The sequence below is a fragment of the Herpailurus yagouaroundi genome, unplaced genomic scaffold (assembly GCF_014898765.1).
Source record: "Herpailurus yagouaroundi ecotype Mexico unplaced genomic scaffold, PumYag 185, whole genome shotgun sequence".
Lineage (NCBI taxonomy): Eukaryota > Metazoa > Chordata > Mammalia > Carnivora > Felidae > Herpailurus > Herpailurus yagouaroundi.
The window spans coordinates 2,239,825-2,264,692 of NW_024412416.1; the positions used below are offsets into that span (position 1 = coordinate 2,239,825).

Below are 24,868 nucleotides of genomic sequence, written 5' to 3' on the forward strand. Positions count from 1 at the left end.
GATGGCTGGCTGGAAGGATGGATGGATGGATGGACAGATGGAAGGAAGGATGGATGGATGGATGGATGGATGGATGGATGGAAGGATGGATGGATGGATGGAAGGATGGATGGATGGATGGATAGGTGGATGGATGGCTGGCTGGAAGGATGGATGGATGGTTGGATGGATGGATGGATGGAAGGATGGATGGATAGGTGGATGGATGGACGGCTGGAAGGACAGATGGATGGATGGATGGATGGTTGAATGGATGGATGGATGGATGGATGGATGGGTGGAGAGATAGATAGATAGATAGATAGATAGATAGATAGTTGATACAGAGAGATAGATGAGAAAGACAGATTAAGAAAGAGATGTATTCTGAGGGGTTGGCCCACATGATTATGGAGACTGAGAAGTCCCACGATCTGCCACCCACAAGCTGGAGGCCCAGGAGAGCCGGGGGTGTAGTCCAGTCCAAGCCCACGGCCCCTGAGAACCGGGCAGCCAGTGGTGTAAGCCCTGGTCTGAGTCCAAAGGCTCAAGAACCAGAAGTATGGACGTCCCATGTCCGAGGAGAAGAGGGACGTCCGAGGTCCTGTAGAGCAACATTGCCTTCCTCTGCCTTTTGTTCCCTTCAGGCCCCTGAGGAACTGGATGACGCCCACCTGTTTTACTCTGTCTCTGATTCAAATGCTCATCTCTTCCGGAAACACCCTCACAGACACACCCACAAATAATGTTTTACCAGCTGCATGGGCGTCCCTTACCCCACTTGGGCTGACACATAAAGTTCACCAGCATACATTTGGCCTTGGACTGGCGTAGGGAAGCTTCGTTGGAAGGGACCTTCGAGATGCTCACCTACCACTCATTCATTCACCGAACGTGCTGATGCCTACACCCGGCCAAGCCCCAGCAGAGCTCCGGGGGGCATGGTATTAGGGAGCCATCCCCTCCAGCAGGTGACAGTGGCGGGGGTGAATGAGCACAGGTGTAGAACCTGCTCACTGCCACCGGCTGGGAAACGGGCCCAGAGGTGCCTTGCTGTCTGTCCAGTCCCGTGCCCTCCCCGTGCCCCCCACACCCACAACGGGTCCCAGCCACAGGCCGGAAAGAGAAGGACCATAAATGTCTCCTCCCCGCCCCCCCCCCATCTTATCTCTGAGTCATTCTTCAATTCAAGACAGAAAATACCCCCCGGGCCAGAGTGACCACACTTTAAAAATTGCCTTTGATAGAAGACACTGTCGGGGAATTCAGAAGTTCGAAACACATTTAGTCAACTAGTTCCCCTTTCTCCATATGGTGATTTACCCTCACAAAGTCCTCCAGTGAATTCAGTGTATTTTAACCAGATGGAGACACTGTGGCCTTTCGTCCAGTAAGTTAGCTGTGCCCAGCGTAGTGACAGATGCGTCATGATTTTCAACAAGTGTTTGCTGAATGGGACAAACGGGAAGGAAGGAAGGGAGGAAGGGAGGGAGGGAAGGAGGGCTGACCCTGCTCCCCAGCACCGTCTAGAAGTTTTTCAAACTCCTTTAAAGGAGGAACTAGCCATTTCTTTGCACATTGGCTCTAACCTTTGGCTTTGCTCTTTTCAAAAAACACATTTTTTAATGTTTATTTATTTTTGAGAGAGAGAGAGAGAGGGGGGGGGGAGAGGGGGACACAGAATCCGAAGCAGGATCCAGGCTCCAAGCTGTCAGCACACAGCCCGGTGCGGGGCTTGAACTCACAGACCGTGAGACCGTGACCTGAGCTGAAGTTGGACGCTCGACAGACTGAGCCACCCAGGTGCCCCTGGCTTTGCATTTTCTATAGGGATGACGGGGCAGTCGCTGTTGGCCGAAGGCCGCTGAGAACGTGATGCTGTGTCAGTCCTTACCCTGCCTGGGGGCACCCTGCCTTGGGGCCGGGGGGGGGGGTTCTGTGGAAGATGTAAGGGAGGAGCGAGTGCCATCACGGTTGAGAGGGAGAGGCCTTCAGGGAGCAGGAGAACCCTTTCCTGGGGCAAAGCCAGATCTTCTGGGTTCTTCTTCCGGAAGTGAAAGCAGCTGGTCCCATTAGCATAGCCATGCTGGAAACCTCTGCGCTTCCCCAGGAAGCCTCTGGAAGAGACTCCTAACGTCGTCTTATGGAGGACTCACTAGGGGCAGAGAAAACCCCACAAGAGCCCGGCAAGTGCTCCCGGAGCCTGGGGCCAAATCAGAGAGGGCACGTCTGTCCATCCTGGAAGAACTCTGGACGGGTTGCTTGCACTGGGGAAGGCACGGGCTTGTCCCCGAGCTCTGCCGACATTTGGTCCCATTGGGAGCAGCAGCTGGTCCCCGTGTCCTGAGCACAGTTACCGAGGCTAAGAGGAACCATGTGACCACAGCACTGTGTTTCCAATTATTCTCACTCCCTTCTTTCTCCCTCGGTCCCTCGCTGCCAGGCCTAGGGGGAAGGCAGTCTCCCACAGAAGTCCAATTCTGGCCGCTTCACTACAACCCTTTGCAATGATTCCCTCCCTGTTTTACATTTTCCATAAAAACAAAGCTCGTTTTGAAAACCGTCTGTGCTCCGGACCAAAGGGCTCCCCCCGCTTGCCCCCAGCACATCGCCAGCCTCCCATCCCATGGCCACGGCCACCTCACACGAGAGCGAAGGCTGCAGAGGGTCACGGTTCCCTCTGGAAAAGTTTATTTTTAAAAACTGACGGTACTCATGTGTCACTCCTGCAAATGGTCCGCCGGGACCAGCACAGATTCCACCGAGGAGTCTGAGCCGTCTGCTCTCCTAAATCCCACAGGCAGCCAGCTTTTCCACCCGCTGAGTGAAACACACAGCCTTTCACCTGGTCCCGAAGTCCCTAGATGTCTGTGTCCTGGAAAGTGCACAGCGGGTGAGCTTATGGTGGGTTGGGGGAGAATGTGGACGGGAAGAGAATTGGGTTTGCACCCTAAGAATCCATGCGGGTGGTGACAAAGCTCGGTGGGAAAAAAACGCAGAGGCTTTTATGCCAGAGCCCGGCACTGGAGGGGAGAGTTTCGGTTTGACTGCGGATGACTGGCTCCTCTCCTAGGCTTGGGGTGGGATAAAAGACGTTTGGAGAAGCCTCTTGGTCCCTGGATGTCACTGCTTTCCTTTTAGTCTCAGAGAGAAGAACAACCATTCCAGGAGGAGTTTTTTCTTTTAGGCAAAAAGAGAAGTCTATTAGTTTGTGTAAGTAAACAGATAGGATAGCATCAGGCATGGCTGGATCCAGGTGCTCATAGTATATCATTTGAATTCTTCCCTCTTGCTCACTCTTGCTCTTTCACTCTGTCCTCCTTCCTTCCTTTCTTCTTGTCCCCCAACCTCTGTGAGTTCTGGACTTTCTGTGTTGGCTCAACTCTCGGCAGCTCTACTCACGCAGTGGCCCTCAGTAACTCCGTGTTTATACCCTCCCTGTTTAGTACAGTGCAAGTCCAGAAGGCTCTTTAACACAAAGCTTTGATTATCCTTCGGCCTTTGAAACGCTTGATGGACCAGGGCTGCCTATGAGAAACACACACACACACACACACACACACACACACACACAACCTCCTCCTCCATGAGGCCCAGGTGGATTGTGGGGGGTCCTAATAAAGTCAAACAAAATGCAAAGGAGTTTGGTCATAAGGATATAAATACTTACCGCAAGGTTTGCATTGCGAGTTGCTAGTTCTGGGAAGTTGAACTGACAGAATGGAAGGAGCTCCTGTTTCCGGGGGCCGGTGGCCGGAAGGAGAGCATCTTCCACTGGGACTCGAAAGGTGCCGTCTGGAAGTAAAGAGAGGGGGGGGAAACCCCACTAAACAGCTTGAATTCTATGCATCCTTCAGCCAACAGATCTGAGCGTTGAACTTCTGGTCCCAGTAATTCCCTCGCGAAACGAAGCAGGTTCCAGGCCAGCAGACTGTGCCCCCTGGACCCGGGTTCGTGACTTTGGGCCACGTCGGTTGCAGAACTGATACAGCGAGAGTTCCCGCGGTTTCAGGGGAAGGAAGCAGACTGTGGGCTGGGGGCTCGCGGGGAGGTGAGTGTTAGGACAGAAAGTGCAGAGTGGGAAACGGCTGTTCAGGAAGATAAGAAGCGATCATATTCCACTGCCACCGTGGTGCCGAGGATAACCGGGGACCCTCACAAATCTGTTAGGATAGTAGGTCTCGCGTTTAGTATCCTCACCTGAGCAAAAGACAGAGGAAGAAAAAAAGGCTGTGGGTCGACAGGCAGTTTTTCAAAGGCAGAAACGACCTGGCTGTGTTCGCACGCTGCTGCTGGAGACCCGGCACGGAGGAGACATCGGGTGACCTGCCCGTGAGGTCCCACTGCCTGGTTTTGGTCCTGCTCTCACCGAGTCCTAGCTGCGTGATCTTGAGAGAGTGACTTAACCTCTCTGTGCCTCCACCCGCTGCGGGAGGGGGGTCCAGGGAACGGACGGCGGGCCAGCCTCCCGAGGCGGGCGGAGGTCCCGCTGCTGAGGGCGTGTAGGCGGTGGATGGACGGGGGCAAAGGCATTTGTAGACGGTAGAAAGTCGTGGGCATCGCTCACTGGCAGCTTCTACGTTTCTGTGAAACGGCAGGCGACCTTATCTGTTCGTGACAGGGAGTGAGGGACTCTAGTCATTGTTGACGAGGGTTTACCATCAGGCTGACTCTGGAAACGGCCGGAGCCGGGGGTCTGGGGGGCAGCCACACGTGTCTCACAGCCCCGGGCTGCTCAGGAGAGGGGGTGTCCCCTGCAGGGCTCGGGATGCTGCGTCCAGGATGGGGGTCAGCAACGGTCTGGCTCTGAGGTCTCTATCGCTTAAAATAGAAGGATCCGTGGGGCACCTGGGGGGGCTCAGTCGGTTGAGCCTCCGACTTCGGCTCAGGTCATGATCTTGTGGCGCGTGGGTTCGAGCCCTGCGTCGGGCTCTGCGCCAACGGCTCTGAGCCTGGGAGCCCGCTTGGGATTCTGTGTCTCCCTCTCTCTCTGCCCCTCCCCTGCTCATGCTCTGTCTTTCAATAATAAATGTTGAACCAAAAAGAAAGAAAGAAGGACGCAGAGCACAGGGCTTTGAGATCCTGGCACGAGGGTGCGAGACGGAATGCGCCCGTGTTGAGTTGACCTATACTCCAGCCTCCAGAGCAATCTTCCCCGGATGCATTCTTCCGTCCGCTTTAATTCGCTGCTGTGGGTTGCTAGAAATGGCTGGTGAATAACTCAGTACAATTAAAAGGCTAATACAGAAAACAGTCCATTTGTGCCAGTCGGGTGTCGGACAACAGCCGTCTTTGAAGAGCGACCCCTCTGCGGGGGCTCTGAAAGGCTTGTATTCAGCGAAAACGTGCACGGTCTCCGCTTTTCCTTACTGGATGCTGGCTGTGCGCGAACAGCGGGGGCACAGCACGCTGCCCTGGCGACAGCTCCGCTCTGTGGCTTGGACCCGAGTCGGGACCTGTTCGGATGGATGGACCCCTTTGGCCACCTGCCTCCCGGAAACTGAAGCCCGCGGGAGGCGCCTCCTTGGCCAAGCTGAGCCGGGCGGGGCCGAGACAGACGTGTTGACCGATGGCGCAAAAGAAGTCGGTGCCCGGCCCGGGGGGCGGGGGGGGGGGGGGGGGGGGGGGGGGCGCCGACGGAGCTGGAGCCCTGGCGGGGGAAGGGCACGTTGGTTTGCCAGGTGCCTGCTGCCTGCGAGGCCCCGACCCTTCCCTCGCGCCACCTTCTTTGACGCTCACATCGACCGTGGCGGGTCGGCCCCCGGACGGCGCTCCCAACGGGGTCCCGGGTTCTGCGTCCGGGAAGGGGGCGCCCGAGGCAGCAGCGCTCAGCAGACTGGGCTCCTGGATCTGGGCTTTCTCCGGAGGTGCTGCGGGACTCACCGGGGGTAGAGAGAGGGGACGGGCAGCGGCACCCCCCCCCCCCCCCCGTCCCCCGACCCGCTCTGTAGACCCGAGCCCCTGCCAAGTCGTCGGAAGTGCAGATGTCACAACGCACGGGCCTCCGTCATCTCCAAAACCGTCCCGTGGCCCCGCTTCTTCCGCCGGTGGCTTGGGGGCTGCGTTTCCCCTCTGGTGCCTCAGTTTCCCCACCTGCAGAGTGAGGGTGGGGATGCGAGAAGCCCTGGTCTCCACGGTCCTGGGAATGGAGGGCGTGGCAAGCACGCGGGGTCACGGGGCCCCCACCCGGCCGGCCGCGTGGACAGGCCAGAGCCACGGTCTGCCCTGCTTCACGGGCACGGCACCCACGGCTCCGTACCAGGGCCCTCGTCTGGCTCCGCCTGTCACGGGCAAGTCACACGGCCTCTTTCCGCTTCCTCTTTCCTCCAGGGCGCGACAAAGCGGTGGCCAAGCCCAGCCCGGCCAGCGCCCGCCAGCCGAGGGCCGCGGGCCCGGAGAAAACAAAGGGCGGCGCCGCGGCGTCTCTGAGGATGGACCCGCACGGCCGCGCTGGCGGGAGCAGGAAGTCCGCGAAACTGCGGTCTGTCTCCCGCTCCCTGATGCTCTGTCACGCTAAGACCAGCGACGACGGCTCGGGCCCCGACGAGAAGTACCCCGATCCCTTTGAGATGCCCCTGGGCCAGGGCAGGGAGCGGATTTTCCACTCGGCGGTGCAGCCGGCGGACACATCGGAGGCCGGGCCCGGCGGCCTTCCTGACCTAACGCCGGCCTCGGAGGCGGCTCAGCTCCACGCCGCTGGGGGCGATCGAGGCAAGAACTGTAGGAGGATGTTGTTCCTGAAGGTAGGCCCGGGACCCGCGGGGCCGGAAGGCTCTGTGGTTGGCTTTGGGTGCTCCGAATTAAAGCCCGTGAACCAGGGCTCACTGGAACGAGAACGATGAGCGTGGCGGTGAATCGGGCTCAGTTAACCCTTCTCGCTCGAGCGATGGGGGGAGACGCTGTGTCAGGGGGCGGTAACGGGGCCTGGGTCCCTGCTGGAAATCGCAAAGCGCGTGGCCGGTGCACTTGGGAGGGTTCCTCTCTGTCTCCGGCGTGTGCCGGGCGGCTCCCGTCACCCCCAGTAGAGAACCTGACGGGGACTGACTCCCAGGGCCAGGGCAGAGGAGACCTGGGTCGCACAGGGCAGGGAGGAGAGGGTCAGCGCGCTCGCCCCCTGGGTGCGGAGCGCGAGCATTTTCCCACGCGGGTGTGAGCACTGGAGCTGGCCAGAGGGGCCATCGTGAAGGCCGAGGGGGAAGCGAGGTGGTGTTCGCAGACCCGCCAAAGTTCAGAATGTCTTCTCTTCTGATGGACCCTATTTCAAGTCGTGTTATCCCAGCGAGATGGAAACCGCGGGGGACGGAGGCTGCTCGAGGTATTTTACCCTGTCCAGGACTGTGCCTTCAGCCTTCCATCGAAGGTGGCCTTTCCCAAGGGTCCAGGCGGCCCTGAACCTTGGAGCTCGTGCGGCTCACCCAGCCCGGAAGGGTTTCTCCCACGCCTACTGCTGAGTCCCCCCCGGGCACGGTCATACGATTGTCCACAGAAACCAGGGAAGGCCTTCCACTCCCCGCAGAGGGGGTCCAGGACCTTTGCACAACTTGCTTCCTTGAGGAGGAAAGGAATAGCTTAACGTGTATACGATAAACAGGATCACGGAACATTATCTGGCAGGCTAGCAGGTCCGGCCCCGCGGTGGGGATGTCCAGACGTAAGCTGCTTCCCCAAAGGCCTCGCCCAGCCCGGCATGCTCCGTCCTGCTCCGTCACCCACGATGTGACTTCTGTAGGTGCGACCTGAGTAGGGCCGAAGGAGGGACCAGCGTCCTACGGGTTGGGGGAGCCTGGCCAGGCTCCTCGTTTGCCACGAATGATGCCAAGAATTTATTTACTTAGTTAGTTTTGAGACAGAGACAGAGAGAGAGAGAGAGTGGGGGAGGCGCAGAGAGAGAGAGAAAGAGAGAATGCCAAGCAGGCCCCTCGCTGTCAGCTCAGAGCCCGACGTGGGGCTCGAACTCATGAAACTGTGAGATCACGACCTGAGCCGAAAGCAAGAGTCAGACGCTTCACTGACTGAGCCCCCCCCGGGCGCCCCTAAGCATCAAGTTTATTAATGATGATACCACGGTAGCCAGGTGAGAGCCCAGATAAGTGAAATTCAGACATCATTTTTGAGATTCCAACAGGCTCCTAGAATGAATTAATTCTTGTGCTTCTCCTTAATCGCACAAGTATTTCCTGTGACCTGTTGCACGCCCGGCCCTGTGGGATCCAGTCGCCGCCCTCAAGGATCGTGTTTAAAGCGGATTAAAAAGGGCTGTAAGGAGGCTCCCAAGGAGGGAGGCGTCCCCGGAGCTGGAATCGCACATTTGGTGTTTGCAGAGCACCCACCTAGGCCAGGCCGTTGCCGGGGTGGGGGCGGGCGCCGGGGACACAAGCAGGCGCAGTCCCCGGCCGCGCACAACTGTATTCTGGCGCGGGGGGTGGGGAGGGGACAGATGTTAACACCTTTGTGATAGGATGTGACACAGTGAAGGGCTCTGAAGAAATCTTACGCGGGAGCAGGAGACGGTGACGAGGGGAGCTCACTGTCTTTTTCTAGAAGGTGCCCACGAAGGCTTCTGTGAGGAAGTGACATGTGGGCAGGGACCTGGGAGAGGTGGATGAGTGAGTCATATGAACATTTCAGGCAGGGAAGAGCATTTCAGGCGGAGGGAACAGCATGTGCAAAGTCACGAAGGAAAGAGTGATTTGCAGCGGTGGGAAGAGTGTCCCTTGGAGGGGTGGGGCGGGTTGTGGTCGGAAGGGGTGGGGGGAGTGAGCAAGAGTTGTGGCTTCTGCGATGCTCATGGAGGCAGGGACGGCACACATGTGTCCTGCTTCAGGGTGTGGGTGCAGACATGGAGGGGGGGTCACGGGATGTGCGGCTCTGTCTGTAGACGGGCACCCTGGAGGAGGTGTCTGTGGAAGGCAGGATATGCAAGTAAGGAAGTCGAGATCGCAGGGCGTGGTGTGAGTGAGCAGAGGGGCGTCAGCGGAGGCTGGGAGGTGCGGAAGGGGTGCACCTGTTGCAGGCGGGGATGGGGTGATGTGCACAGTTGAGTCACGTTGGGGACAAGGGTGAACTGGGAAGGCAGAGAGGGAAGGGAAGGGAACTGGGAAGGACAAGCTTGGAACCCGAGCTTTCTCGGTTTCCTTTGGCAGGAGCGCAGGTGATCTCAAACCATCCACGAGCGCGTTCTAAGCAAGCGAGGGTTTCATATGAAAAGTGCCAGGGCGTGAAGGTCAAAGGGGGCAGCTGTCCCAGGGTCCTTCCTGGGGGAACCTCAATACCGAATGACAGCCCCGCTCCCCACCTTCTCCCAGGGACACTCTGGTCCCCGCCCCAGCTCCTGCCCCGCCCTGCCCCCAGGCGGGGCTCCGTCGGCCGCGCTGGGCGTCTCAGCCCCCAGCAATGCCATGGTTACACTGGGTTCAAAACAACATCTGGAAAGAGTTCCTGTGACATCAGCCCCTGCTCTCGAAACGCCCAATATAAGAATTAAAGAAGAGGAAGTTCGATACACAGCCAAATGAGAAACAAGCGTTTGGCACGAGGGGGACTGAGGAAGTCACAGCCCAGGGTCGTGCCAGAGCCGCGCGGGGACGCGCAGAGACCCGGGGGTGCCGTACAGGCGCCTGCGGGCCCCCTTCTCCGGGGGGCGCGTCCGGGGCCCCTGGGGATGCATTCACGCGGAAGGATGTTGAAAGCCGGCCTCTCTCACCTAACCACACTCGGGGGATCAGATGGACCCCGAAAGAGGATGAAATGCACGCACTCCTTGGCCACTCCAGACCCACTGTTTTTTGAAGGGAAAGGGGGCTTTAAAGGCCCTTTAGGGAGGGTGTGAGGTCAGAGGCAAGGAAGCTCAGGCAGGTGGGGCTGAGGCCCCGCCCACTCTGGTGGGAACCCCGTCGTTTGCTGTGCCAGTCTGCATTCCCACCAACAGTGCGAGGGGGCCCCCCTTTCTCCGCATCCTCGTCGATACTTGTTTCTTCGTGTGTCGTCGATTTTAGCCATTCTGACAGGCGCCAGGCGATAGCTCATTGTGGTTTCGACTTGCGTTTCTCAGTCCTCTGATTTTTCTGCTGACTTTACCGTTTCACACGTGTCAGAATCCATAAAGCAAGTCAAGCACGAAAAAAACCAAACGGCCCAGGTCCCCCAGGGGGTGGGGGCAAGGGGGTCCTTTTGAAGAAATCGCTGTCTGCCACGAGGTCACAAAGATTTTTCCCCGCCTCTCTCCTGGAAGCTGTGTTGTTTTGCCTGTCGCATTTGGATCCTTTATTCATACGAAGTTGATTGTGTACACGGTGTGAAATATATGTTTAAAGTTCTTTCCTATGTGGATATCTAATTGATCCAGCAACAGTTTTTGAAGAGCCTGTCTGGCTCTACTGAGCAGAAGTCGTGTCATAAAACGCTCAAGAACCGCCATATCTCTCTGCTGTCTATGTGTCTATTACGTCTCACGTACCTAGCTGTGTCTTTCTGTTCTCCCGTTACGATCCATCCGTCTCTTTTTTCTTGGCACTGATATCACAGAGGGTTTGGTTTTGTTTTAGAGAGAAAAGAGAGAGCATGAGCGGGGGGAGAGGGGCAGAAGGAGAGGGAGAGAGAATCTCAAGCAGACTCCGTGCTCTGCGCGGAGCCTGACGCGGGGCTCGATCCCATGATCCTGGGATCACGACCTGAGCCGAAATCAAGGGTCAGATGCTCAACCGACGGAGCCACCCGGGCGCCCCACAGAGTCTTAATTACGATAGTTTCATAATATATATATTTTTGGTCTCTGGTGAGTCTTCCAGCTTTGTTCTTCAAACGAGACTTGGTTATGCTGTTGGGATTTTCATTGCGATTGCCTCGACTCTATAGGTGTATTTGAAGAGAACTGGTACCTTTCCAATATTGAATCCTCTGGTCCATTTGCCCGATAGAGCTCTCCAAAGTTTGACTCCAGCGTCTGGGTTTGTTTCTCTGCAGAGACGACCGTGTCTCCTTCCAGTCTCAAGAGGAAAGTTTCATTATTTTGCCAATAAGTCTGAAGTTTGCTGTCGTTTTGTTCTGTTCAGATACTCTTTATTGAATTGAGGAAGTTTCTTTCTATTTGCATTTGGAAGAGAGGTTTTATTTTTCCCCACATCAATTGTCAAGTTTTTTCAAAATGACTTTTTTTCTGCATTTACTGAGACCATCGTATGGGTTTTTCCTGCTTTCTTCTTAATAACGTGGGTGCATCGCACTGATAGACTTTTTAAAATGTTGAGACGACGTGGCCCCGGAATAAACCCAGTTTAGTTAAGGTCTATTATCCTTTCGATATAACTATGGATTTGGTATGTTACTATCTGGCTTACAACTTTTGCCATTTGTGTTTGTGGGAAAGATTAGCCTCAACTTTTTTTCTTGTGATGCCCTTGTCTGGTTTTCATATTATGGGTGTGCTGGCCTCACGAAATGATTTGGGAAACATTTCCCCTTTTCCATCTTTTGGAATGGTTGGACTAATCCTGGAGCTATGCTTTTTTGAATGGTTGGGAGAATTCACCTGTAAACCGTTTGGACCTGGATATCTCTTCGTGGGGAGGTCTCGAATTATCATTGGATCCATTTAATAGATACAGGGATATTCGAGATTTTTATTTCTTCCTGTGTCAGCTCCGGTAACATACATTTTTGTTCTGGAAATTTTTTTTTCATCTGCGTTTCTGAATTTATGAGCACAAAGTTGTTCCTAAAATCTGATCTAATCTACATGTTAATTGGAGTTTTTATTGAGATAAGTATAGATTCACATGATGTCGTGAAGAACAATACAGAGAGATCCTGGGTAAACTCTCCCGGTTTCTCCCGAAGATAGCGTTTTGCCAAACTGCAGTCCAATGTCACAGCCCGCACATGACAGTGACAAGTCAGGTTACTGTGACTTCCCCAGTTTTATTTACACTCATTTGTGCATGTACATGTCATTTTTGGACATGGCAGGAACTATCGTCCTTTTCTGATACTGATACTTTGTTTTTACCTCTTTCTTTTTAATGGATCTGCCATTTCCAGAAAGGGATCAATTCTACGGTGTCTCAAAGGATCAGCTTTTGATTTCGTTGGATTTCTCTGTTCCGTGTTTTCTGTTTAATTAACCTCTGCCCTTATCCTTATTATTCCTTTCTTCTCCATTCTTCACGCCTAATGTTTTGTTCTTTTCTTCTAACGTTTTGAGATGGGAGCTTGGATCACCGATCTACGGCTTTTATTTGTTTCTAATTTATGGCTATGAACTTCCCTCTAAATTTGGTAGCTGCCCCCAAAATTTCATGTTCCATATCTTCGTTATTTTAAATAGTGTACGTGTTCTCTCGTGATTTCTTATGTGGCCTGTGGTTTATTTGGAAACGTGTTGTTTAACTTTCAGGCAGGTGGGGAATTTCTACTTTCTCTGTCTCTGTATTGGTTCCTAGATGGGTTATTCTACAGTCGGAGAAGAGAATGTATCGTGAATAACGTTAACAGTGGAAATTTGTTGAAATAGAATATACGTGTTGTTGCTGGATGCCGTGTTCTATGCATGTCTGTCCTGTTAGATCAAGTTCAATAATCACATTTTCCAGATCTTTTCCTCTTTTCTGATCCCATTCCTCTGTTACTTACTGACAGAAGTGTGTTAAAGTCTCCAAATATGATGGCGGATCTGTTTCTGCTTTTAGTTCTGTCCATTTTTGCTTTCTACATTTTGAAGGCATATATTATTTGCATAGACATTTAGAATTAAAAGAAATATTTTCCTGGAGGGTTATCACCTTTGTAATTGGGAAATCTCTATCTTTTGTCTAGTTTTGGCTTAAAATTTTCGCTTAAAAATTATTTGCTATCAGTAAAGCTTAATCTACTGTCTTTTGGTTACTTTTCCCCTCTTCTTTTGATCATCAACCTGCGTTCACATATTTAAGGAGTGTCTCATGTAACTAGCATAGAATTAGGTTAATTTCCCTCCAGCTTACAACCTTTATCTTATAATTATGGATATTATTAAAACTCGGTTTTCTCTCTTTTCGTGCCCTCTTTTAGGTTAATATATATTTTTTACTATTCCATTTCTCTTGTAGTTGGCTTGTTAGTTATACATTATTTTTATTATTCTTTTAATCACTAAAATATACAACCTAACTCTGAATGTGTTAGAGTCTCATATGAATCAGTACTTTTAGCGGCTCTCAGACAATGCTAAGACCTTAACACACAACTCCTTATGCACCTGCCCACTTCTTTGACATTACCGTTGTGCATTTTAATTCTATTTATGAGCAGATCCCAAGAATAGATCATAATTATTGTTCTGTAGAGTCAATATTCATTGACATTAATTCCCACGTTTACCCTCTCCAGTATTCTTGATTCCTTCCTGCACTCCTTTTTTGTAAGTTTATTTATTTTTGAGAGTGAGTGCCTGCGTGTGCACAAGCAGGGGAGGGGCAGAGAGCGAGGGAGGGAGACACGGAATATGAAACAGGTTCCACACTGTCAGCGCTGAGCCCGATGTGGGACTCGATCCCACCAGCCAAACGGTGAGAGCAGGACCTGAGCCAAATCAAGGATGCTTAACCGACGACTGAGCCTCCGAGGCGCGCCCCTTCCTGCGTTTCTGTGTCTCTCCTGGCGATCACTGTCCTTCAGGCCCACCTCTAGTCCAGGCGGGACGGGCCAGGAGCACAGAGGGAGGTCCACGTGCCCAATGTCTAGATATTTCAGAGTCATGAGTCAAGGTCACATACAGCTCAGAGGTTCTGTCCTCCTACCTGGACAAACGTCCCTCTGTAAGGACTTGGATAGTCAAGTTCAGACAAGTTCTCCAAGATCTGCACGGGGACACGGTGCCATGGACAGAGCCATCTGCTGGCTGTTGGCCACTGGCCACAAGTCCCTCTGTCCTCCTGCTCCTGAACACGGGGCCCCGCATGCGAGCCTGTGGACACCCCCAGCTCTCTAGTCATTGCCCTTCCCAAACAGCCACCCCACCAGCCCTCCAGCCCAGGGCCACACACACCAGTGATGGGATAGACAGAGGGGCCACCTGGGGCTGGGGCCCGAGCACCCCTGGATGCCCTCTGATTTGTTTCTTACTTTCTCTCCAGCTAAATATTAGCAGGTTGCCACCTAGGCCTCAAGCACTATATTTACTCACTCGGAAGCTGGCACTCCTTTTATGGCACTGTGGTGGGGGGTGGGGGGAGAGGGATCGGGGACTGGCCCCTAGTAATGGCTCTAGAGATACCCGTGGAGACAACGGTTGCATAAATGAGTAGTATCACGAGGCCACCCTTACGGCAGAGAGCCTATGGACATAGCCTGACCTTGCAGAGGGTTTTTGAGCCAACACGTGGGTTTACACGGGGCGCTGCCTTGGACGTTCCCTCCCGCAGGGGTCTGGGGTCATGGCCCTGGGTCTGCGAGGACGTTGGCAGATGAGACCAGACGCGTGGGAGGTCCTCCCGGGGGGGGCTGCCCTCCTCAAAGAGTGCAGGATGCTTTGATCCGCATGGGAAAGGCCTCTGGAGTGTGGAAAGTCCTGCTTTTCTTTACAAATTCAAAATATTGGTTAGGCTAAGTCAGCACTCCTGCAGGGTGACTCAGGATAGATGAGGTCAGAACAACCGTCTGAATCGCCGGCTTGTGCTGTGCGTGGAGGGAGGGTGGCCGGGGCTTCGGCGAGCAGACGAGCCCCTTCGCTCTGCTGTGGCTTTGAGGCCCAGGCCTCCTCGACGAGCGGGAAACCCAATCCCTTGGCCGCTTGCCTCTTCCTGCCGCACAGAAGAGGAGCTTGGGGAGGCCGCCGGGAGGGAGGCTGGGGGACTCCCACGGAGCCCCGGGGTGTAGGGGGCACGGTGGGAGGGAGGCAGGGGGGTCCCCGTGGAGGAACTGGGAGGGCAGGCCCGTGGCCGCGATCACATGCCCTTGCTCCGGCCTCCGGACTCCACGTGAGCTCTGGTCCCCATTTCCATGCTCAGAAGACATTTGCCTGGAAGCCGGTCTTTGGAATCTCGGTTCTGCGAGGACCCCATTTGGTTCGTGAGAAGGGGTTTGGCGGAAAGAAGCCAGAGCATAGGGGAGATCGGGAGGAAGAGGTGAACCACCTGCCTTCGCGGTTCATACTTGTCAATACGGCCCTTCGCGTGTCCATTACCACGCACGGAGGCTTCTCCGTGCTGTTCACACTCACCCCTGTCCGGAATACCTTCCTGACAGGTCCAAGCGCCCACATCTCCGTCAGCTTTGGGGGTTATCTGCAGGGTGCTTTTCCTGACCCTGCCCCCCACCCGGAGCCTCAGCCATCCCGGCTCGAAACAGCCTTCTGGGTTTAGGGGCTTTTATCTGGGCTGTGCCTCCCGATTGCTCTGCATTAATTTCTCCCAGCTACGCAAATGTCTAAGTTCCCGCCCCAGAATGAATCGTAAGCACCAGCTACAGGCGGGAAGGATTCACTGTGTCAATTTGCCCTTCCCCCACCAGCTTGGGACAGGGTCTGAAAAAATGACGATGGCTGCCCGAGGATCCACCACAGGGACGTACCGTAATTGTTTTGTTCCCCGAACTTGAAAACATATTTTAGTAAATATTGGGAATGTAAAAAGAAATTTATAAAGTGTATATGCACTCTAAAAAAAAGAGAAACATGCCCTAAATATCTGCATATCAATCATCAAGTTTAAGAAACAAATCTGGCGGGGCACCTGGGTGGCTCAGTCGATTCAGTGTCCGACTTGGGCTCAGGTCCTGATCTCATGGTTTGCGGGTTCGAGCCCTCCGTCGGGCTCTGTGCTGACAGCTGGGAGCCTGGAGCCTGTTTCAGATTCTGTGTCTTCTTCTCTCTCTGCCCCTCTCCTGCTCTCACTCTGTCTCCGTCTCTCTCAAAAATAAATAAATGTTTATTTATCTTCCACTAAAGAGGAAAATTCTAGGGGTGCCTGGGTGACTCAGTCGGTTTAGCGTCCGACTTGGGCTCAGATCACGATCTCACGGTGCGTGAGTTCGAGCCCCGCGTCGGGCTCTGTGCCGACAGCTCGGAGCCTGGAGCCTGCTTCGGATTCTGTGTCTCCCTCTGTCTCTGCCCCCCCTGCTCACATTCCGTCTCTCCGTCTCAAAAGTAAATAGACATTAAAAAAATTTTTTTACAGTGACTGTTAATTGTAACTCGGATATTTTCATTATCATGTTCAGAGTCTCTTGGTCTGACTTAAATCGCGTGTTTCGGCAGGCAATACCTACTTCCACGTAGCATGTGGCTCCGGGCTATTTTTCTGGGCTTCTGCTGTAACGACACTTCAGTTTCCAGAGTCCTTGCAGCGCTATTCTGGTCCCGCTCGATTTTTCTGGCCCTGCTGGTACATATTCCTTCCAGTTCTGCCTCCTGGGGCGGAAAGAGCTTCTCTGGCCTGCCTGGGATCACGGGTGACCATCTGCCACTCAGGGTGGGATGGGCAGAAGCGGCTGGGCCTCCGACTTTTTGGCCAGTAGGTGGAGGGCAGGAAAATGAAGCACTCAGCTGATGCCTTCCCTGTAGGTGCACGGACTTCCTGCTCGTGCCCTAGTTCTGGAGTGGGGGCTGGGTCAGCCTGGGGCTGCAGGTCCGACCACCTGCTGGTGCCCTGGTGGTGGGGAAGGGGCTGGGGCTTCTGCTGGGTCGTGCTGATCTCCCCCCTTTCCCCGCCTTCTGGCCAGGCAAGAGAGAACGTTGTTTTCTGTTCACTCCTTGTGTCTGCCTGTCTGCAGTTCTGGGTTAGAGGGCTCTCCCGGGTATACAGTTGGTAAAAAGAAAGCCCAGGAACTCACCATATTGCTATTCTGCAAGTCCTGAGTCTCCTACCCACCTAGCCATCTCTTTTCTGGCTTTCAGAATCCTTTCGTTGCTATCTTGAATAATTTCTGGGGTATTTAGCTGTATTTAGCAGGAAGAAAGTGAGTCAACGCCATCTCGTCAAGGAACTTTGGAGGCCTCAGCTCTACCTATTTTTGACGATAATACACATGCAATTGCACAGTGATTGCTCTGTTGGTAGGCTTGCTTCTGCTACTCAAATTATGTCCCAGAAATACATTCATGTCCTTTCTTTGGTTTTTTAATGTTTATCTATTTTTGAGAGAGAGAGACAGAGAGAGAGAGAGAGAGAGAGAGAGAAAGAGAGAGAGACTGTAAGTGAGGGAAGGGCAGAGAGAGAGGGAGACACAGAATCCAAGCAACCTCCAGGCTCTGAGCGGTCAGCACAGTGCCCAACACGGGGCTCGAACCCATGAACCGCGAGATCATGACCTGAGCCGAAGCCAGACGCTTAACTGACTGAGCCACCCAGGTGCCCTTCTTTTTCTTTAAAGTTTATTTATTTTGAGAGAGAGAGAGAGAGAGAGAGAGAGGGATAGAGAATCCCAAGCAGGCTCCACACTGTCAGCACAGAGCCCGACGCAGGGCTCGAACCCACGAACCGTGAGATCACGACCTGAGCTGAAGTTGGACACTTAACCGAATGGGCCACCCAGGCGCCTCTCATTTCATTTTGTTGTAACTCAATGATTTTTTTTCCTCTGCTTTACGGTATTTTATTGTGTGACTTCACTATCCATTTTACTATTGATAGACATTTGGGTTACTTGCCTCTACTCCTCTTTAACTTAGAGACTGTACTGCTGTGGACATTTTTGTACTTGTCTCCGTGTGCGTCTGCAGGTTTCAATAGGTATAAAGCTAGATGTGAAATCAGTGAGTCTCAGGTATGACATCATCATTATCTTCATTTGTACTAGATACTGTTGAATTATTTTCTAAAGTCCTTGAGGGGCTCCTGGGTGGCTCAGTCCGTTAAGCACCTGACCTCGGCTCAGGTCATGATCTCATGGTTTGTGGGTTCAAGTCCCGCGTGGGGCTCTGTGCTGACAGCTTGGAGTCTGGAGCCTGCTTCAGATTCTGTGTGTGTCTCTCTCTCTGCCTCTCCCTGACTTGTGCTCTCTCTCTCTCAAAAATAAATAAACATTAAGAAAAAAATTTAAAAATGCTACGCCAACCTACCCTTCCTTCAGCAGGTGTAAATTTCTCGGTTGGTCTGTATCCTCACCAGTTCTTGGTATCATCAAGCTTTTAAACTTTTTTTCCAGTCTGACGCCTATTAAATTGTTTTTCACAATAACGTATTTTTGTATTTTCCTAATTGCTAGTAAGTTGTGCATATTTCCATATTTATGGGATGTTTGAATTTCCTCTTATGTGATACGCCCAGCCGAGCTTTTTCTGTTTTTCTTCTGGGTTGTTGGTCTCTTTCTTTTTCCAGCTCTTAACTTGTCGTTTTACTCTTTTAATTAACGAGTAGGAGTTCTTTATTGTAGTGGGAGTTTACCAATCAAGTCCTTTACAGTTTGTGCTGTTTTGCATCTGGTTTGAAACTTTTATCCTTTGCTAAACATGCTCTGTTATCATGGCTATCCTCTTCCATTGTCTTCTGAACATCTTATAGCTTTGACTTTTGTATGTATGTATTTAATCCACCTGGAATTGATATTTGTGAATGTACTGGTCCATTACATCGTTTCCACACGGTTGGCCTATCGTCCCAACACCTCAATTAGTGTTTGTCCCCCCCCCCCCGCCCCATGTACAGTGTTAGCTCTCTCACAAATTGGGTTTCTTCATATGAACATGAAGCTATTCCAACCTGTCTGTCTGTTCTGTTGTCAGTTTGTTATCCTAATGTCAAACTCTACTATCTTAATCATTACATTTAAAAATAATTATTTTTCTCTCGTATGGAAGTTTCTCTGTGCTTAGTTAAGTATGTGTCTATTTAATGCCATTTGATTCTTGATAAAAATTTAAGGATCAGTTTGTGATGTTCTAAAAAACACTTGCAATTTTGGTTAGTACCGCCTTAAATTTATAAATGACTTTGGGGAGAACAGACATCCATATGATTTTTTGTGTGTCTCCCATTTTTGTGTATATGATTTCTCTCTCCATTATTCTGGACTTATTTAATGCCCTTCAGTAAGTTTTGTAATTTTCTTCAGAAGGAGCTTACATATCTTTCATGAGCTTTGTGAAGGTAACCTTTTAAAATAATTCCATCTTCTAACTGCTATTTTGGGGTATTGGTAACGCAATTTTTAAATAGTTTTTAAAATTAAATTCTTTGTTTCAAGATTATCGTAGATTCACATGAAGTTGTTAAGAAAATAATACAAAGAGATGCGTATACCTTAGTTTTTCCCAATGGTAACATCTTGGCTAACTCTAGTATGATATCACAATCAGGTTATTGGTATTGATGCAATCAACGTACGGAATACAGTAACGCCTTGGTTTGCGAGCATAATTCGTTCTGGAAACATGCTCGTAATCCAAAGCACTTGGATGTCAAAGTGAACTTCAAAGAACCATTGGCTCCGTTGTGATCGTGTGACATTCGGCGTCCCGTGCTACTCGTATTGCAAGACGCCGCTCGTTTGTCAAGTTCAAATTTATTGGAAATCTTTGCAGCACACTCGCAGAACGAGTTACTCTCAATCCAAGGTGTTGCTGTATTTCCATTACGGCAAAGACTCCTTCTGTTGCCTCTTTATGCCGCACTCACTTCCCTCCCACCCCCACTCCACCTTCCCCCGTGGCCACCATTTCTAAACTTTCACCATTTCAAGAGGGTTGTATAAATGGCATCAGACAGTGTGTAACCTTTGGGGACTGGCTTTGTTCACGCAGCAGAATTCTCTGGAGGTTGACTCAGCCTGTTGTGTGTATCAGTAATTCCTTTTCATTGCTGAGTAGGGTTGCTTTGTATGGATGGCCCACTCGCAATGAAAGGACCTCCGTGTTGTTTTCACTTTTTGGCCATTGTGAGTAGAGCTGATACAAACACTCCTGTGCAGCTGAAACATATGATTTCATCTCACCGGGATAAACGCCCAGGAGTCCAGTTCTGGGGTTCTACAACGGCTGTATGTCTTATTTCTAAAGAAATTGCCAAACAATTTTCTAGCGTGGCTGTCCGTTTTACGTTCACATAAAGTATGAGTGATCCAGTTTGTCTGCAAGCTCGACAATATTCGATGCCGCCATTTTTTACTTGGGCCATTCTGATGGGTATGTAATAATATCTCATTGTGGTTTTAAACTGCGTTTCATTAATGACCGATGACATTGAACATCTTTTCGCGTGTTTATTTGCCTCTTCAGAGAAACGTCTGTTCTTGTGTTCGGCTCATTCTCTGATTAGATTGTTATTTTTCCTGTGGAGTTTGAAGAATTCTTTATATATTCTAGGTACTCGTCTTTTATTGCATTCGTGGCTTACAAATCTTCTCTCCAGGACGGTGTGTGGTTTGTCTTTACATCCTCTTATGGGATCTTTCAGAGAACAAAAGTTTTTCATTTGCGTGAAGTCCAATTTATCAGTTCTTTTTATGGATTATGTTCTTGGTGTCAAGTTTAAGCACCCTTTCTCTGGCTCTAGATCCTGAACAGTTTCTTCTATTTTTTCTAAAAGTTTTATAACTTTACCTTTTCTGCGTCGGTCCTTTTTGAGTTCATTTTTGTAAGAGCTAAGAGATGCGGGCCACGCCTCCTCGTCCCTCGCCTCCCTCCCCACCCCCATCGATGTTCACTTGCTGCGGCGTCATTTGCTGAAAAGGCTCTCTTGCCCCCATTGAGTTGCGTTTGCACCTTTGTTATAAATTAGGTGGGCATGTTTGTGTAGGTCTATTTCTGGGTTCTCTAGTCCATATGTATATCCGTCCTCCAATCCCGCACATTTTTGGTTACTGTAGCTACATAACAGTTCTCAAAATCAGGTTGGCTGATTTCTCCTACTTTATTGTTCTTTTTCCAAAGGTGTTTTAGCTACTCTAGTCTCTTAGCATTTCCGTATAGATTTTAGGATAATTTCATCTATATAAAAAGTCTTACTGGGATCATTAGTAGGAATCACATGAACTTTATATATAGATTTGGGGAAAACTAATCTTTACCGAGTTTCCCAGTCTATGAATATGGTGTATGTATCTACTGAGATCTTTGGCTTCTCTCCTTAGTGTTTCGTAGTTTGCTCTGTACAAGTCCTGACTATGTTTCCCTGGGTTTATGCCTAAGGATTTTTCTTTTTTTGAGCGATTGTAAATGGTATTACAATACTAAATTTAGATTTTAGTATCTGTGTGTTCATTGCCAGTAGAAAGAAATCTAATTGATTTTTGTTATGTTTATTGCAAATAAACGTACTGCACATCTGTTTACTGCAAATCACTGAACTCACTTATTCATTTTATGAATTATTTTCAAAGATGCCCTGGGATGTTCCATGTAGACAATCGTGTCGTCTGTAAATAAAGACAGGTTTCGTTCTTCCTTTCTCAACTGAACTCCTTCTATTTCCTTGTGTTGCCTTATTGCAATGGCCAGAATTTTCAGCACCAAGTCCAATGCGTGTTGAGATGAGGCTTCCTTGCTTTGTGTCCGACCTCAGAGGCAAAGCATTCGGTTCTCCTCATCAAGAGAGCTGTTAGCTATGGGTTTTTTGCCAACATCCTTTATGAAGTTGAGAATGTTCTTGTTTTAGGCCTAGTGCACTGAGAGTTTACATTATGACTCAGTGTTTCATTTTGTCAGATGCTTTTCTGCACCGATTGATAGGACCATGTAATTTTTTTTTGTTAGCCTGTGAATACAGTAGATTACCATAACTGAGTTTTGAATGAACTCTCCCTGCATCCCTGGAATAATCCCACATGGTCATCATGTATGATTGTTTTTACGAATTGGTGAATTTCATTTGGTGGTATTTTGATAAAGATTTTTTTTTTCTCAGAATTTTTTCATTTTATTTCATTGTTCATGTTTATTCTATAAAGTTGTTTATTATATTCTCTTACCTTTTACATCTGTAATCGTGTCCCCTCTTAACCTTTCCTGTTATGTGTGTTCTGTCTCTCTCTCTCTCTCTTTTTTTTTTTTTTTTTGATTAATTTCCCTGGAGTTTCACCAATGTTTTCCCAGAAGCAACTTTTAATTTTGTCAGTCCCCCTATTACATGTGTCATAAATCTTGTTCTTACCTCTATTGTTGTCTCTTTTCTACTTCCTTTGATGATTAGCTCATTAATTAATTTCAGGCTTTATCTTTCTGCATAGAAGCATTTAAGATAACTTCTCTAAAGTATTGCTTTATCTTTAGCCGCGTTTCACAAGATCTGACATCTAAATTCGCATTATCGTTCAGCTCGAAACGCTTTAAAATTTCTGGTATTGTTTTCTTCTTTGACCCACGAGTTATGTAGGAGGCGTGATTCTGGATTTTTCAAACACATGGGCATTTTCCAGTTACTCTTTTAAAAAGCTTTCCTGACTTATTTTTGAAATAATTGTAGATGGGCTCAGAGTTACAAGGACAGCCCCGGTAGCACAGCCTCACTTTCCCCGTGGCTGCACCCTGCGTGGCCACCGTAGGACATCGACCCCAGACGTTTGACCTTGTTACAAGCGTTCAGTTCCGGTGCTATGCTGTCCCACCGTGTGGCTCTGTGGAACCACCACCCCAGTCGAGATACGGAGCTGCCCCACCTTCCCTCAAGCCCCCTGCTGCTGTCCCTTTACAGCCACCCCTAACCTCGGGCAACACGAGTTTGTCTCCTCTCTCTCCGGTTATCCTTTTATCGGGCTTTACGGCTAATGGTGCTGTTGTCAGAACCTGTGGTCCTGTTCCAGGCCACTGTGGTTGTTGCGAGTGGTTTGATGGCCCTGTTTACGATTGATTCTTCTTGGTAAATAGTTCATGTCTGTTTGAGGAAACACTGTATCCTTCTCTTGCTAATTGCATACTTTAAAAAGTCTATACACTGGGGCGCCTGGGTGGCGCAGTCGGTTCAGCGTCCGACTTCAGCCAGGTCACGATCTCGCGGTCCGGGAGTTCGAGCCCCGCGTCGGGCTCTGGGCTGACGGCTCGGAGCCTGGAGCCTGTTTCCGGTTCTGTGTCTCCCTCTCTCTCTGCCCCTCCCCCGTTCATGCTCTGTCTCTCTCTGTCCCCAAAATAAATAAACGTTGAAAAAAAAAAAACTTAAAAAGTCTGTACACTTTTCTGACGTTCATCTGCTTGGTCTAGCAGGGTTCGGGGTGTAGGTTCACAACCCAGGCTACATGTCCCTTGTTATGTCAGTACAGAGGGCGCTGATTGAAGGTGCCAACAAGCTTGGAATTGTATCCTTTTCGTGACTTAAAGCAGGTACCCTTCTATAGTGACTTGGGTTCTATTAATTATTTTTGCTTAAATCTGCTTTTTCTAGAAACTGGCGCCAGATTTATTTTGATTAGCATTCGTCTGATGCATCTGTAAAATAAATCCCTGATAAGCTGGACTTCTTTAAAAGGAAAACGAGGCTGCTCTGGGAAAGACAGCGGTCAAGACAATGAGAAGACAAGCCACCGAGTAGGAGGCTGGGTGTGACTACAGCTGTAGGGGGGTGTGGGGGGAGGTGGGGCAGCTCCGTGTCGGTTGTCTTTGCAGGACAGCACATCTGATAAAGGACTGTGACCCAAAGTATACAAAGGACTCTTAAAACCCAACGCTGAGAAGACAACCCCAATTAAAAAAGTGGGCAAGGACTGGGGCGCCTGGGTGGCTCTGGCTCAGGTCGTGATCTCGCGGCCTGTGATTTCGAGTCCCCCGCCAGGCTCCGTGCTGACAGCTCAGAGCCCACTTCAGATCCTCTGCGCCCCTCCCTCTCTCTGTCCCTCCCCTGCTTGCACGCTCTCAAAACTAAATCCACATGTAAAAAAGTGGGCAAAGACCTTCGCCGATGACCCCCCCCCCCCCGCCCCAAAGACCTACACGTGCAAGTAAGCACATGAAAAGATGCTCCTACGTCGTCAGGGACATGCAAAGGGAAACAAGCACGAGGCACCGCCACACACGTACTGGAATGGCCAAAACAGGGAACATGGACACCACCACCTGCTGGCGAGGATGGGGAACAGCACCGCCTCTCATGCTCTGCGGTGGGGATGCAAAATGGCGCCACCACGTTGGAAGACGAGTTTGGTGGTTTCTCAGAGAACCAACCATACTCTTAACCGTCCGATCAACGCTTGGGCTCCTGGCGTTTACAAAGGAGCTGGACGCTCGTGCCCACACGGAAACCTGCGCACGGATGGGCACAGCAGCTTTGTTCATAATCGCCCCAACTTGGAAGTCACCGAGAGGTCCCTCAGGAGGGGAATGGAAACACAAACTGTGGTCCATTCGGACAACCGATGTTATCCGGCCCTGAAGACGTACCAGCCACCGAGCCATGAACACACATGGAGGAACTTTAAGTGTATAATATTAAGCGAAAGAAGCCAGTCTGAAAAGGTTACCTCTATGCGATTCTGCCCACATGGCTTTCTGGAAAAGACAAACTATGGGGATCAGTGTTTGCCCGGGGTGGGGCGGGTGGAGGGAGAAATGAGCGGTGACGTACATCCTCTGCATCAGGTTGCAGTGATGGAGGCATGTTATTGCGCATTTGTCCAAACCCACAGAATGTACACCATCAAGAAGGAACCGGAGGTGAACTGTGGGCTCTGCCCGATGATGACGCATCAGCGCAGGTTCATCCCTGGTAACAAGCATGCCCTCTGGCGGCAGGTGCATACGATGGGGGCGGCTGTGCACGTGTGGGGGCAGAGAGTGTGTGGGAAATCTCTGTACTTCCCTCTCGAGTTCGGTGTAAACCTAAAACTTCTCTGAAAAATTAAGTTTTTATTTAAAAGTGAATTTAAAAAAAAATTTTTAAAGGGCATCTATCCTGACAATCCTTGTCTTTTTTAAAAAAAAAAAATTGGGGTTAGATCGGAAGAGCGTCGTGAGATTTTTTTTTTTTTTTTTTTTTTTTTTTTTTTTTTTTTTTTT

The 24,868-nt window shown here is 50.6% G+C and overlaps 1 protein-coding gene across 8 annotated transcripts in view; it reads left to right on the forward strand.

The window, feature by feature from the left end:
• Nucleotides 1-24,868, forward strand: part of IL16 (interleukin 16) — a 94,537-nt gene that overhangs the window by 18,645 nt on the left and 51,024 nt on the right. For 7 of the 8 annotated variants that reach the window (XM_040493482.1, XM_040493487.1, XM_040493481.1 and 4 more), the window contains one exon: nucleotides 6,310-6,722. The exons of the other annotated variant lie outside the window; for it this stretch is intronic. In XM_040493482.1, coding sequence (XP_040349416.1) covers nucleotides 6,310-6,722 — 413 coding nt within the window. The remainder of the gene's footprint in view (nucleotides 1-6,309; nucleotides 6,723-24,868) is intronic. 8 annotated transcript variants of the gene reach the window in all.